The sequence below is a fragment of the Gavia stellata genome, chromosome 8, assembly GCF_030936135.1.
Source record: "Gavia stellata isolate bGavSte3 chromosome 8, bGavSte3.hap2, whole genome shotgun sequence".
NCBI lineage: Eukaryota > Metazoa > Chordata > Aves > Gaviiformes > Gaviidae > Gavia > Gavia stellata.
The window spans coordinates 25,013,610-25,028,941 of record NC_082601.1 but is presented as its reverse complement, the minus strand read 5'-3'; the positions used below and the strand labels follow the sequence as shown (position 1 = coordinate 25,028,941).

General features: G+C 43.4%; 1 protein-coding gene across 5 annotated transcripts in view; it reads left to right on the top strand.

Moving 5' to 3' along the window:
• CHN1 (chimerin 1) overlaps window positions 1-13,690 on the top strand; it is a 104,169-nt gene extending 90,479 nt beyond the window's left edge. The window contains exons 9-13 of one of the 5 annotated variants that reach the window (XM_059820084.1): window positions 6,841-7,014; window positions 7,723-7,800; window positions 8,942-9,079; window positions 10,091-10,196; window positions 13,032-13,690. In XM_059820084.1, the coding sequence (XP_059676067.1) occupies window positions 6,841-7,014; window positions 7,723-7,800; window positions 8,942-9,079; window positions 10,091-10,196; window positions 13,032-13,203 (668 nt within the window). In that variant the 3' untranslated portion in view covers window positions 13,204-13,690. The remainder of the gene's footprint in view (window positions 1-6,840; window positions 7,015-7,722; window positions 7,801-8,941; window positions 9,080-10,090; window positions 10,197-13,031) is intronic. The other 4 variants (XM_009820274.2, XM_059820085.1, XM_059820087.1 and 1 more) reach the window with 4 other exon arrangements.
• Window positions 13,691-15,332: the final 1,642 nt, after the last annotated feature.

Below are 15,332 nucleotides of genomic sequence, written 5' to 3'. Positions count from 1 at the left end.
AAACATACAACTGCGTTATTTCCTTTGCTGTTTTGTTTTGCCTTGCTATTAAATCGCTTGTGTTGGACAGCCCTGTGTAGTTCCACTGGTGTGTAAGGATGAAGGAGACCACAAAGGAGCCTGCCCATCCTCAGGCATTAGTTGTGTAGGCACAATGCTCGTGCTTTTAGTACCTGGAAGAATGACTGATGCTCTTGTGACAGTAACTCAGCAAAGGGGAAGGCAAGGTGTGCTCATTGTGGTGCCCACTCTTAAGGTATTTTGCATGCCTCGGTCATGATAAGCTCTCATTCTGCCCAAACCTGCACCTTAAAAACACATCCAAGCTCTTCTGAGATGCGTACCCAGATTCTGCTGGTTTCCCTGATCATGTAGGCCACTAACAGTGTGCCCAAAAAGGGAACAAGAGCAAAGCAAAGCCACAGAGGTCAGGGCTGCGGGAAGGGGACCGTTTGGAGAACAGTCCCTGCCCACTTCAGGCAGGTGGTGATGCTGTTGGAGGAGATGCAGGCTGCCTGACAGGCTGTTCCACCAGCTCAGGATCTGGTGGTGTTCCTGCGAGGAATGAGCTCCAAAATTTTGGAATGCTAATCAGGCAGCGGAGCCTTGCTTCAGAGCCGTTCCCATGGGGAAGCTATTCTGGAGCTATATATTCTTGAAACTGTAAGTCCTAAAAGCGGCTTTATCTCCAAGCCCACACAGACCTGGAAGCCTTGAGCAAGCCAGCGGCCCATCAGGGGAGCTGTCAAGGAGGTAGGCAGGTGTCGTGGCAGGAAGCCAGGGAAGTTTTTGAACAAACGATCTGTGATCTTTCAAAACTTCCATAAAATCAAAACATCGCCACCAAACATGTTCTGCTGAAAGAACGTTTCACACGTGTTTTCCAACCAGTTTTTGGAGGCACAGACATATGCGTTCTTTTGATTTGGGATAAGGGGGGATTGGCTTGTTGGATGAGCTTTTTTCTTTTTATTTCATAAGCCCTGATTTTTGTGTAGTATTAGGTAATTTTGTTACCAAGTAACTAGCTGCCCTCTAGGAATACCTTCCTAAAGAAAAATGTACCCCATAGCGCATGATATAGTAGTATGGATGATAGCATGTTTGGGGGAGCATACGCACATGTTCGGAAGTGATTTTTGCCGTGGCGCTGCTTAATAAAGTGGCGTAAGACTCTGGCGGGACCAAGGTTGGTTCCAGATGTGCATTGCACATTAACAAATGGCATGTACGTAAGGCAGCATAGCAGCTCCAGTGTTGCCACCCAAGCTGGAACAGCTTCTGCTGAGGAAGAGGGCAGACCTTCATAGCACCCCACTGCCTTGTGCTTGGAAGCACAAAGTGCAGCACGCGGGCCCGGTGGGTTTGCTACGTTCACGTGCTTGTTGGCACACACTGCATCTGAGGGAATAGAAAACATTGCTTTCTCTGCTACAGAAAAGAGCATTAAATTATTAAAGGAAAGCTACTGGCTCATGATTGATTTATGAGAGCAAATTCCTTTCTAACCTTTTCACCCTTGCAAAAGTAATGACGCCAATACTTTGTGCTTGTGCAGAACCTGTCATCTTCGTATGCCAGCTTACCGAAGGCGGCGGTGTTATCCCATCTGGCAGGTACCGCAGTGGACCTGCCCAAGACAACGCACAGTGCCCAGCACCCCAGCTCCGCGCTTCACACCCTCCCACACTTACCATAAACCTCTCAAGAGTCTTTCAGAACTTCTTGCAGATAATGTAAATCTACCTTTTGGCTCTTAAAGCTGCTCCTTAGAGTGACAAAATGCATAAATTTTCTTTGGGATAATTCAAAAATATAATTAGAGTGATGTATGTAGCATACGGTATCATTCCTATGGAGCGTGATCAGCAGCCATGTTAGCCAGTAAATCATAAACCAAAGGAAATCTAAAACTGACTAAAATCAAATCAGCAGTATAACAAAAAGCGACAGCTAAGTATATTTTAGTCTCTGCAAATATTTGTAATGTGCGCTCATGGGGCGGTATTAATGTACATATATCTTTTGCCTCTGTTCATGCATTAATACGAACACGTTATTTGTTCTTCAGCCCAGTGGACTAAAATCAGTATTAGCTGTTTCTGAAATACTATCAAACCTTTTTCTAGGTATCATAGGAAAGTATTGTCAAGCTGGTTTTAAATTTAATACGTCTCATAGAAGTAATGTCACAGCCCACCTAAACTCCTAGATCAATATGCTATTAAAGACAGGGCAGCTTATCACAGACTTTTAAACCTGTCATCTAAAATCACTCTTTTTTTTTTTCTCCCCCTAAATTTCCAAACTTCCTATAAACTCTTGAATTTATGAATGCATTTTTTTTGGTCACATTTGGTATATTTGAAAGGTGCCCACAGTTTGATAGCACTGTAAAAAGGAATAGTATGTTTGACTTAGAATTCTAGTCCTGACAAATCACCTCTGTATAAGGTGAAATTCTGATTAACTGAAGTCAGCAGAAGTTTTCCTGTTGACCTGCAGGGGTTCATGACTGCATCTTCTAAATCTGTCCTGTATTATTATAGGATTTATCAGCAGATACAATGCTTTAAGGGGATTTTTCTTTAGCTCCTCTCCAATTTGTATAGCCAGCCAGCAAATAAGCTCTGATGAACTTCTGTAAGAAATGGATAAGGCTCCTGGTTATTTTAGATCCGGAGTAAAGCTGCTAACGCCAACTTAGCTATTCTGGATTTATTTTGATATAACCAAAAGTAAATAGACCCTAAATTTGAAATCAAATGAATCCTCTTGGTCGTAACAAACCAAGCCAAATCATGAAGCTCGTGTGTGAATAAGGCAAGCAGTCCTAAAGCTTCACCACGTGGCAGCATGCAGAGAGATTCAGGACTCTGCTTTCTTGTTCCTTCCTAGTTGATTCTAAAATAATGGGGTTTGAAGCTTTCATGAAGCATCTTTAATGAGAACAGAGGGCATTTTTATTTAGTCATATGCAATTTGCAGCATGATTCCTGTCTTTTAGTACTGACACGTAAGCTGACTATAGAGTAGAAGGTTGGCACATTCCCAATGCTCAATGGAGAAGAGGGCTGGCCTCCTGCCTCTGTGCCTTTTACCTTGTTGGAGTTAGCAAGACAGATAGTCATCCTTCATCCATGCGTGGCTCTGGTTATCAACTGAAGCAGAGACTGGTGACTGAGACATGTCTGTGCTGCCTTTCACAAAGTATTGTTAGGTCAGGAGAGGGGCCCACCTGGTAGGAAGCATGGCGCTGGTGAGTTTCAGCTTCTTTATTGGAAAAAAACCCCAATTTTTCTGTTGCAAATTCACTGAAATCTTCTAGAAGTATGTATTGATGCAGAATTGCTAAAGTGAGGTGCTCTCCTATGCTTACTTAAGAGGTAAAGAGCCTTGATTGTTAGGAGGATACCACACAGCCCAATAATATTGAACTTAGTGCTCATGCATTTTCTAAGCATTAAGTATCTGAAATATTTCTGGGTTTCTCAGGAGTGTTTGTAAGCCCTTAAGCAGTGGGCTGGTGCATAAAGTCTAATTAAATGCAAAGGAAGAACAAACGAGAGAGGAGGAAAATTTACTTTTGCATTTGTAATTATTATTCTGGTATTAATGGGGTCAGATCCAAAGCCCATTTGAATCTATGGCATTAGTAATAACACAATTATTTTCAGAAGCAAGGTTTTCACATTGAAAACATCTCTGCAAGTTAGATATTTTAATGAATTGAAACTTTCTTGTATGTAATTAGGATGATCTCAGTGAATGCGATAATGGTTTTAAGTCAAGTATAAAATACTTGGAAGCACGTTTTTCCTATTTTTTTATATATGTTGGTCTTAATTATCCTTGGATTCCCAGAAACATAACTCCAAGCTGTATTGCTATCTGTGTGAAGGAGCTAACTTGCACTCACAAAATCACTAGTGAGTCCTCATGAGCGAGACGCTGCCATTCCAGTCTTGTAGACATCATTTTTGACAGACGTACTAGACTGTTTCACACATGTTGGAGTAGGTGCTTCTTGTGGCAATTGTAGGAATTCTATGTATAATAATTATATTTGCATTTGTAAATACTATTGCAAAGTTAGGGTTTCGAAATAAAGGAGATCAAGAATTAAGATTTCCTATGTGGTCTTAATTTGCTTCCCTTCTGTGTGTGCATTAAGATGTTGCCTCTAATTACTGTTTTTACTCCACAACTTCATCCTTATTCTGAAAGCAGAAGTGATAGTACTTGCATAATAGCACCTATTCAGTATTTTGTCTTCTTGTTAAAAGTGTAGCCATTGGTCTTATTAATAGCACAGTATTCAAACCTTACACCGAAGAGGAGTAATTTCTCCTCTGTATTTCCACAAACATTTCATGAATTTGTTTCTACAAGACCCAGAGGAGGCAAGAACAGCTTCACCTTCCCATGTTGCAGCTGAAGCGCTGAGACACTAAGGGATTCAGGTCACATGTTTGTAATGAATCTGGGTTCCCTATTTAAAGCAGGGAGGGACCGGATTTCTCAAAGTTCAGACAAAATGTAGCGCTGGTGATAGATATTTGAAGTGTAGGTGGAGCACCCCTTGCCTGCCCTGGCTGCTCTGCTCAGAGTTTCTTCATTCCGCACCCCAGGACCACGTGTAGGGTAGGTGCCGTGCGTGAAGAGGTTGTGTGGTCATGCACCTTCCAACTAGGGGTCTTAGGACACTTGATTAAATGTGGGATTTAAATAAACAGTCAGAGGAAGGCAAGTGCTTTGGCTGTTACTATTTCCTTTCTGTCACAAATGAGGCAACTGAGCAAACGCTGAAGGAGACCGAGTGACCCAACTGAACCTCTCCCCGCTGGAGGGACAGCGGTTGAGGCTGACACCGCCTGGGGCTCTGGCACAGCCGGCTCTGACGAGCAGCTTCTGGGGCGACACCAGGAGAGGGCTGTGGGTCAAAGCAAGCGACCGAGGCTGACCAGGGTGGGCACCCACAGTACCCCTGGCAATACCGCTTGTTTGCAGGCGGCTGGGTGTCGCATTGCATGGCTTTGCCCGAGGTGGGGTTCACAACACAAAATTGCAACCGGATGGGAAATTCAGCATTCACAGCTCCCTGTTCTGCATGTTAACTGCTCCTCAAAAGGAAAGGAGTTGCTCCTGCACAGAAATAGCTAAAGAGAATTTTAATCAGCCATTTCATCTGGATCGGGATCTGTGCGAGTTTTGCCTGATTGAAGGTGACATGCCGAACTTTAATTGCAACCAGAGATTGGATGTTTTACAGAGGATCTTAAGTGACAAAGCTAGTTGCTTTACAGGCCTGTTAAGTAAACAAAGTGCTTTTAGCAGCAGGCTGCAGCTGACTTAGTGGAAATTAAACTTAGCAATGAATTCTGGGGTTTACTGTTTTGGAAAGAACAAAGTCAAATAATCTGCGGAGCATTAATGAAAATACCAGTATTGGCAAAATCAGCAGGAATAAAATACCAAGGGAATCTACATAGACAGATACTCAGTACTGCAGTGGGAGAGGAAAGTACAGATTTTCGTCATGGCATTGATCCTTCAAGCGCCTACATCCCTTAATTCTGCAGAAATCCAGGGGACTCCGTATGGCAACGCAACAATGTAGAGAAATGCAGAACTGGAGTCTTGGTGTACACCGAGTGCATGTCAGAGCATGGCAAACGCCCTGACTGCGAAGTGCTGCCTTTCTTGCTCGTTGGTGTTTCTTTGCAAGCACCTGTCAGTCTCTGTTGCAAAACATGAGGAATGGCAGTGAAAATGGAGTTATTGGGGGCTGCCCTGGGCCCTGGGCAGTGCAGGAGGCTGCCTGCTAGTGTTGACTAACTTTAAGCTAAGCAGTGTGTGCTTAGCTTAAAGGGGAATGTGTTGCTCTTCCCATTTTCACTGTATAATTGGTGGTGGTTTCCAAGATTTTTTTTTCCACAAACCCTGAGTATTATGTTTTTGAATGGCTTTGGGCAGAACAAGCATTTCTGTAACCTGATTTCAATCAAGTTTCACTTAAACTAAATCTCATTCTCAGTATGTTTACAATAAAGCTGTGGAGTTGTTTGTTATGTTTAAAAAAAAAAACACAACAAATTTTCCCTAAGTAATTTTTAAAGTAAACAGAATTGTTTTGATGCCTGCCAACACTTTGTTTCAGACACACTCCGTGAAACGGCATCGGAATTGCAGCCGCTGTGACTTAGCAAACTGCTCAGTAGCAAGAAACCACCAACCAGCTTGGTGACCCTTGCGTCTGCGTTTCGGCTCCCCTCCAAGCTGGGGAACGGGCCCTGTCACTAGCGGGACTATGCATGGGCTGCCACCCCTGGCAAGAGCGTAGGGGTCCCTGAAGTGGTTCAGACCTTGGGGCTGCCTGACCAACGTGTGCTGCAGAGGGGTTGTAGCCTTCTGAGCCCCAGTCCCTTCCTTCACCTCCCCCAGGAGGTGTCTAAGTGCCACAGTCCAGCACCACATTAAAACTGTAAGTGCTGGGAAATCCGCAGCGACTTGGGAAGAAAGTTTAGATCGTGTTAGCAACATACGTAATAATGGTGGGGAACATAAATGACCCTTAGATCCTGATTCGAAAAAACATATGGGAAGTTTGTCACTTTATGTTAAATCTTCTAGGATAGAAGAAATGTCTTGGGTAGAAAATCTGTCTTACTTCAGGTCTGTCCCTACCTCGTGCATTTGCTGGTTAAGAGGTCTCAACAGAAGTAGCAGTTGCGAGATCAGGTCAGATCCTGCAGGAGCCATACGTACTCTGCAGTACTGACCTCAGGATACACTTTTTCACCAAACGCCAGCCTAATCGTCTTTTCATTTTTCTCTCAGATTGTGGTTTAAATGTGCACAAGCAGTGTTCCAAGATGGTCCCAAATGACTGCAAGCCAGACCTGAAGCATGTCAAAAAAGTGTACAGCTGTGACCTTACAACGCTAGTGAAAGCACACTTCACTAAGAGACCAATGGTAGTAGACATGTGCATTAGGGAAATTGAATCTCGAGGTAAGGCATAGTTAATGGACTTTCATTGCTTTACTGATAATCCGTTTAGATTGATCTGGGTCATCTGGGTTTCTGCTGAATGTATGGTTGCTCAAAACAGATTTGCACAAGATATTTTATGACTGCCAATTACCCTGCACAGCTAATATCATACTTCGCGTTATTTCATGGTTCATACCCATTTGTAATTTTTATAGATTCTGCTAGAAATTGCTTAATGGACAATTACTGCTTTATAGTTATATATTGGCACCTATCTTTCCAGTAATATTTTTATTAAAAAATTAAGTGAATGTGCTAAAAAAGGCAGTTAGTATTGATGAGTTTCCTCTTGCTAGTTCCCCTAGCCCACACCAAGTATCCTTTTCTAGAATTAGGGTATTTGTTTTCATTCTGAAATAATGACTGAGTATCAAGTATGCTAAGCTCGGTTATTTTTAATTCGGTCGTAATTGGTTTAATATGTTTCTTCAGCTCTGAAATCATTTGTACAAACATAATTTAGTGCTGATATAACAAGGTGGCTAATGCAAGGGTCAGGGTTAAAAGGCCAGGATAAGCTTTCATTCTGAAAGAAAAGCCTGATAAGGCTTTTAAAACATGCCTGCTTTTTCTGCCTTAAATGAAGAACCTGGCAAGGGAAGAACTGGGTGGAAGGAAACCGTAAAATTAAGACTAATTTTAATCTTGTTAAAATGTTCATTGCAGGTCTTAATTCCGAAGGACTATACAGAGTCTCAGGATTTAGTGATCTTATCGAAGATGTCAAAATGGCATTTGACAGAGGTACAGTCTTTCCTGCATGCTGGAACTTTGTGCTGATGCGTTAAATATACATGATTTTTCTGCCCAGCCCCTGTCTGTCTCATGCTCCACTGCATCAGTGGGCTGAAGGAGTCCGGTGGCTGTGCTAGCAGAAGGGAGTCTCCCCATCAGAAAAGCGTTACCAGCTTCACTTTGGCCTTTATTACCAAAATCTACTTTTCTCCTTCCATCAGTATCTGTGCTTCAGTAATGATGTGCATAGGAAAGGACAAAGCTTTCTGAACTACTGCCCTAGTTTGCAAGTAGAACTACGCTCAGGGGGGTGGGGGAGGGATAGAGGGCAAGTGGTAAAGTGCCTTAAGAGGGCTGTGCAACTTAAATCCATCTTTCTGGATGAAAGCTCCGAAATAATAAGATGAATACAATAGTGCAGACAAAGTTTGAATTATTATAGTCTAAAAGAAGGTCAGTGAGAACAAACTCTTCTCTCTGAGAAAAGGCAGTGGGAAAATTAAAGGCTTTCCAGCTGCAGTCCCACTATCCCAGTAGGAATGAAGGCCAAAATCCATGCTGGAAACTCTCTCCTGTTTTTCCGGAAGACTGGGCCTATTCAGACAACATCTGTCTCCTCTGCAGCGTTAGCAGGGCGGGGATGTGCAGGAGAAGCCAAGTTCTGGATCTGTGTCCACTGCAGTCAGGAGTAGGTAGTGTGCTGTAGCTAAATGGTGAACACATGTTTCTCCTATAAAATGAGGAGGCTGTGGACTAAGTTGGTTTACCTCCTTTTACTTTTTTTCCCAGACTCCCCTGGTTTCTCATTCAGTGCTGACAGATGTGTTGTTTGGCAATGCAGTGTGTTCAGAAATAGCTAAACTTCCACACATTTCTACAAGATAGATCAGGCAGGCAGGTTTTTTCCAAAAAAAACCCCTGCATTTTTTGTAATCATTTGAAACAAAGAAAGGATAGGTTTCTTTAGAAAATGCTTGAGTTTTTCACCCTGAAACGATGAACTTCACAGCCCAGTAGCTCAGTTTTGCTTATAAAAGCCAAAATCTGTAGTTGTGTCCTTTTACTAATGTTTGCTTAAGCAAGCTACTGTTTTTCTTTTTGATGCTGTTTACATTTCCAAGGCTTTAATGTCAGTGTCTTGTCCACACAGATGGGGAAAAAGCTGATATTTCTGTGAATATGTATGAAGATATCAATATTATCACTGGTGCACTTAAACTGTACTTCAGGGATTTGCCAATTCCACTCATCACGTATGATGCCTACCCAAAGTTTATAGAGTCTGCAAGTAAGTATAACGCATTTTCCTCCTAGTTTTCATTCTCATCCTTTTCTTCTCCTTTTGGTGCAGTACTGGCCTAGTGATTTAATAGCTGCCCCATCAGCTCTTACCCTGCATGCCCTATTTAGTAAGGATTGCAGGAGTAAATATGCACTGCACATTACGACACGACCACGTGATAGTACGTGATCATGGTAACATTTTTCTTTGTCTTTGTCACCAGGAATGCTTCCTTTTCATCACGCATTATGGATTACATTGCTTCTTATGTCTTGCATGAATCCCTAGTACTTGACAGTGACATTTAAAGACTGTTGGTTTTGTGTTGCCAGAAGGAAGGTGATTTATGAAAATGTTCAGAAATAAGATAAGTCATTTGTTTCTAGAGCTGTCCATTTTGAGTGTTTTTACAAGCGGATAAGCGCCCTTCCTAAGGCCACCTTCAAGGCTGGCCTCGCAGACAGTGAGTCTGCAAGCGCGGTAGTAAGCCCAGCTGGAACATCTCTCCCAAGCATCCTGAAGCATGTCTGCAATGTAGCAGTCACACCAGCCACACCTGGAAAGGTGTGAGGTAGCCGTGGGTAGAAAACAAGGGCCGGATGCTGGGCTTACCGCTCCTCTGGAGAAGGCTCTTTCCAAGTAGTATGGACACAGCCAAAGGCTCTGATGGCAAAGTTCCCAGTACCTTCTGCTGTCCCAGTGTTGCACCTGTAGATTATTTGTGCAAAACTAGTGCAGTCAGCAAGGATTGCCGGGGGAATTTATTTTAGTAGGCTGCAGGGAATCTTTTGGTGGATTGCTCTTTGCTTTGGGGAGTTTTCTTTGTCCAAAACCAATCACACCCTGACTGAGCACCTCTTTGAACAAGCAAATCTTCCACTAGGAGGCTTGGGTAGCTTCTGGAAATCAGTAATCCAGCAGAGCTGTGAGACCCTATCCCCTCTGCAGGGCACCGTTCTTGTCCTTCTGTGCGTGAATTCTGGCTGTGCATGTGGTGACAGCTGAACTGTGTTTCAGAAACCACCGATCCGGATGAACAGCTGGAAATTCTCCATGAGGCGCTGAAACTGCTGCCACCTGCACACTGTGAAACATTACGGTATCTCATGGCACATCTGAAGAGGTAGGTGGACTAGCTGGAGAGAACTCTAAGCCAAACTCATTTTTAGCAAACACCATGTTAGGACCTTCGGAAAAGTCTGGGCGAGGCCCACCAAATCGTGGAGATGGACTGCAGCAGGGAATGATAGTCTGTACAACAGAGAATACCCAAACGCTGGTTTTTATCCCACTTAAAGCACGCACAAAGTATTTGAAGGACATAAGTCAAAAAACCACAGTTTTGAAGCACAAAAGTCACTTGCCGATCAAATTTGCACTACATTTAAGGTTACAGTGAATATTTATGGTAAAAAAAGCCTTTACTACCCCTAGGAGTCATAAGTCACTCCCTGGGCAAGGAACTAATACAGCTTAATGGCTATAGATTGGTGTCATTTTCTGCTAAGTTTTGTCTAACCTGGTCATCCCTGCCACCCTAAAAAAGACAACACATGCTAGGCTTGAGCTGATGCCGATTAGGCACAGTGTTAGTTGGCCCTCCGGCCACATGTCTGGTGAGGTCTGCCAGTCATTCCTCATCAGTATGGAGCCCCTCATTCCACCTGCCACCTTCTCAAAAAGGTAGGAGCACAAACTCTGTCTGAGGTTTCTCCTTATCCCCCAGATATGACTGAAGTTGGTCAGTAGGCTGAAAAATTTTTAGGGACTGACATATGAATATCCAGTACAACGGCACAGGTTCTATTTCTTTCAGGAAAGTAGGGAAAAAATCAATGTGGCTTGTCGGGGTATCCATTTTAGTTTCTCAAGTAACATGAACTTACTGTCAATATATAAGAATCATTCCCTTTCCTTAGAAAAAGACTTTATTTTAAGCTCCTTTATTTTTATTTTCCTTTTATAGTTCTACCAGTAGAAATATGTCGACTCTGCTGAGTGCCTCAGGCAAAATTCAGCTACAGAGTTTCTGCCTGATCTGTCCATTTATTTCAATGACATTTCTAATGGATGTTTTAGAACAGACACAGGGATGAGAGACTTGTGAACAAAAAAACCACACCTTACTGCTTGTGGAGTGTGAAGTTAATTTTTTCTTACCCTGTTCAAGAGTAGCTGTTGCTGCTCTAGGTAGCAAGTTGCTTTTGCACATTGTATTTCTGGTGTAGGTGAATAAAAAGGTAGAAGGGTGACAAAATTCACTCATTTTTAAACTTCCTTTTAATACCTTTGCTAAAAAGAGCTGTGGTGCTCGACAGGCTGTTGTCTTGCTGCTGAATTCAGGTAATCAGACACAGCTCCTTTGTCTGGAATAATAACAAACTGAAGACACAGCAGCTTGGAAACGTCAGTCTGACTTGTTTCAAAATAAAAATTAAGGCAGAAGGGAAAAAAAAGAAGAAAAATCTTGAAAATTTTTTATATACCAGAGGATTTCTTCATGCAACGCAAGATGCCACAGTGTTGAAAAGATAAACAATTTAGCCAGATGCTTTCAGTTGCTGTCCCTGGACTTTTAGTTATTATTTCTGAGAATCCTTATGGATTCTTTAAACCATAGTATGTATCAAAACATTTGCATAATCTAAATTTGTTTCCTTGAGCGAGGCAATTCACCAGGATAAACCAAGGCAGAAGCTTAGGCTTCGAGGCACGTGTTGTGTCTACTGCATCCGTCGCAGTGGGCAGCAGCGATGGGCACACTGAGTGTCAGGACACCCCAGGCAGGCTGTCCTCCTCCCGCCCCCCCATGCGGGACCCTACGTTCTCCGTGCTGAGGCAGAGCAGCGCAGGAGAGCACAAGATGCCTCTGAGCCCACATTAAGAAATACCATCCCATGACCCCGGAGACCACCGTGGTTGGGCAGCAGTGACCCTTCTGGCGTTTGCCGAGCAGCCGTGTTTCTGCAATAGCCCCAGCAGAGGTGGCCTCTCCTGTAGGTACAGTTCTGGGGCAAACTGCATTTCTGGCGGTGGCCCGCAAACCTGCCCCGCCGCAGGGCCTCAGCACACAGCTTTGAACAGGTCGGATTCCTGTGGCGCAGCAGAACGTGGCCTCCCCACCTCCTCCTCCTCTGCGGATGGGAACCAGGCAGCGGGAGGCTTCCCTGAGCCGGGGGCTCGGCTCTTTGGCAGCTGCTAAGGACCCCAGAAGAGGGAAGGGTGGAAGTGGGCCTGTCAGAGCACAGGTTTAATGACCTGCTCAGACTGCCGTGCAAAGGAGGTTACAGTGAGACCCTGGCAGTTTCAAAGCCGCCCCAAAGTGATGGCTCGCTTTTTTTTACTACACGCGACAGGACGTGATTTGTCTTGAAGAGGAATGAGGCATCCAGCTTAGCACGGTTAGCCTGTAGGGAGTTCACACGTGATGTGCTTCACGCCCATTGCTGTCCTATACATGAGAGGAGCAGTGTGACCACGTGGAGCCATCCCACCAGAAAAACCTGGGCAGAATCCCACCTGGGTGGGCACAGTAGCACATCTCTAGTGACCATAGAACTGCTAACGTAATGACCAACACAGTCTGCTCCCCATAGGAACAGCCTCCGAATGGTGCTGCTGTAAAGAGCGAAAGCAAAACTGTTAACGATTTGTCTGAATTCACCCCTCAGCACCCTCCCTCGCCACGGAGTACCAACCCCTTCTGCAAGTAAACACGGTCTGTGTGCATGGTAGGAGGACAGAGACATCTGACTCACTGTAGACCTGCACAGCATTTGTACTCGCTAACCTCTGAGTGTTTCACCCAACGCCTCCGAATGTATCCTGCTGGAAACAGCAGCCTCTCCTAGGCTTTGGGGAGAGGCAAACATTTCTGTCCAGTTTCCCTGGTTTTCAAGCGCATGCAGGCATAGTTTGGCACTGCAGGAATGTGAAAAACGCTGTCCTTCTTTTACAGAGTAACGCTCCATGAAAAGGAAAATCTGATGAGTGCAGAGAATCTGGGCATAGTTTTTGGACCAACACTTATGAGAGCGCCAGAACTGGATGCGATGGCTGCATTGAATGACATTCGTTATCAGAGACTTGTGGTGGAGATGCTTATAAAAAATGAAGACATTTTATTTTGAATATTTTGGGGGTTTTGTAATAAAAAAGGAAGCAACAGTGTTCTATGGATGAAGGAATATTTTAAAGTCATTTAATGGCTCTTGTCGCTGAATTCCATATTTGCTAGAGCTTTCGATGTATTCAGGATAAAAATGAAGGAACTCTTTGTCGTTTCTGTAGTGCCATTCAGCTGATGTTGAAAAAGGTTAACACATACTTTCCAGTACTAGTAATCCTGGGTGTTTATCATGTTAAAACAAAAAACAAAAAGCCTAAAGCTATTGCATGATTTGCTCCCTGTTCTCCCTGTTCTGGTGAGACTCATTCCATGAAGAAAACAACTGAACTGGTGCAGCATCTTTGTTCTGGATAGTTTGTGATTGTAATTCAGCATGTTTCTCCGTGTAAACCTGTTGTGAATTTGCTTTTATGTTCTATGTAATTGGTTTCTGATACTAAAAAGAAGACCGACTTATGTGAAATGGGGCCTCTGGCAGTTTATTGACATTTCATATCATTCTCTGCCACTTTTGGGGCTGATTTCTTCTTGGGTTTCTTTCAGTTTTTTCATCATATAGTAATTTGTTTTTAACAGAAACAAAATGTGTACTTTAAATGTTACTTTAAGTAATTCTCCATGATGTTTATGGTGGTTGCAGTGAAATCTGCAATGCTGAGCAGTGTTCCTTTATTATTATTGCTATTTCAATTGTAATTTTGTATTTTTATCTGGCATGCATATATTAATTTATTAAATTTTGCTTTTAGAACTCTAACATTAAGCTATTTATTTTTACTTTATGAACATGTTTCAAAAATACTGTTTTTTTCATTCTTTGCATTGGGACTTTAACCCTGAACAACCTCTGACTTAAAAGAAGTGAGTTAGTTTTACTGGTTTTGACAAGACCATTCTGATCTAAATACTTTGGAGCCTGACACTTTGCAAAGGTTCCCACTTTAGTGGGAACTAAAGGTTCCTCTTTAGTTTGAAAATTTCTTTCTTCGTTGTCCAAGATGCCTCTCAAGAATGCTTCAGAACTGTTAAACCAAAAAAAGTACTGTCAAGCCATCTATTACTTCATATTTTTTATATATATAGTTATAATTACCTATATAAGAACTGGAATTGCAGTTTACCATTACACAGCTGTAGCTGCCCAGAGTAGAAAGATACACCACCGGATTTCAAATGCAAATAGATCACAGAACACTTGCTTTGCACTTAAAGCGTTCAGCGCTGGTGCAAGTGCTTTGGCCTGCCCTGCAAACGTTTCTTAGTTGCCTGCTGGGGTTCAGCCATGACACCATGTGAAAGGAAAATGACCAAAACTTAGAAACAGATTCTCTGTTCGCTCTGATAAAGCAATGTGTAAAAAATCACTTGTCATCAGCCTTGCTGCGGCCCCTCTGATGGAGACACTCCATCCGTTGATGGTCTGTCCCCAGGAGCACTTCCTGGCGTGGTAGAAACATCCGTCCCAGTGGAGTAGCTATCCCTGGGCAGGTGCACATGGAGTTTCACACTGGGATGGTTTGCAGTCCTTCCGAGTGTTAATTTCTCCGTTTCTACAATTTCTGACCAAAAAAAGGCATTTCCAGTGAGTTTGGTTTGGCATTATTAGAATTCTCTGTGCTGTAATCCTCCTAACTTGAAACACTCCCTCTCCTGTTAGGGTTTCTGGTGGCACTGCTGCAGCCGCCGGCGGCAGACGAGGCAGCGGCATTGCTTGTGACTGAATGGTGTCTCCACGTCACCCACCTGGCTCTCGTTCTTCATTGCCTTATGCATGGGAAAATACTGACATCGGAGATCAATGGCAAATGGCACGTTGATTCAATTCAAAACTTTCAAGGAATGCTTTGGAGCCTAATTGTTTTGACGAACAGTGGAAATGTCTAATTATCAAGGAAAGCAGAACCCCATGGCACAAGACAGAGCGGAGGAACCGGGGTAAACGGGGATAGAAAAGAGGTGTGAGAACGAAACAGCAGGTTCCGGAAAAGTGGTGTAGCTGCCCTCAGGGAGGCAAGGACTGGCAAAAGGCTCAGCTTGAAGGGCTGGCAATAAAAACAGGGGAAAAGGAGAAAGGAGTGAGTGAGCATGGGACCTGCAGGGAAGAAAGACAAATTGAGATGCTAGGATTAG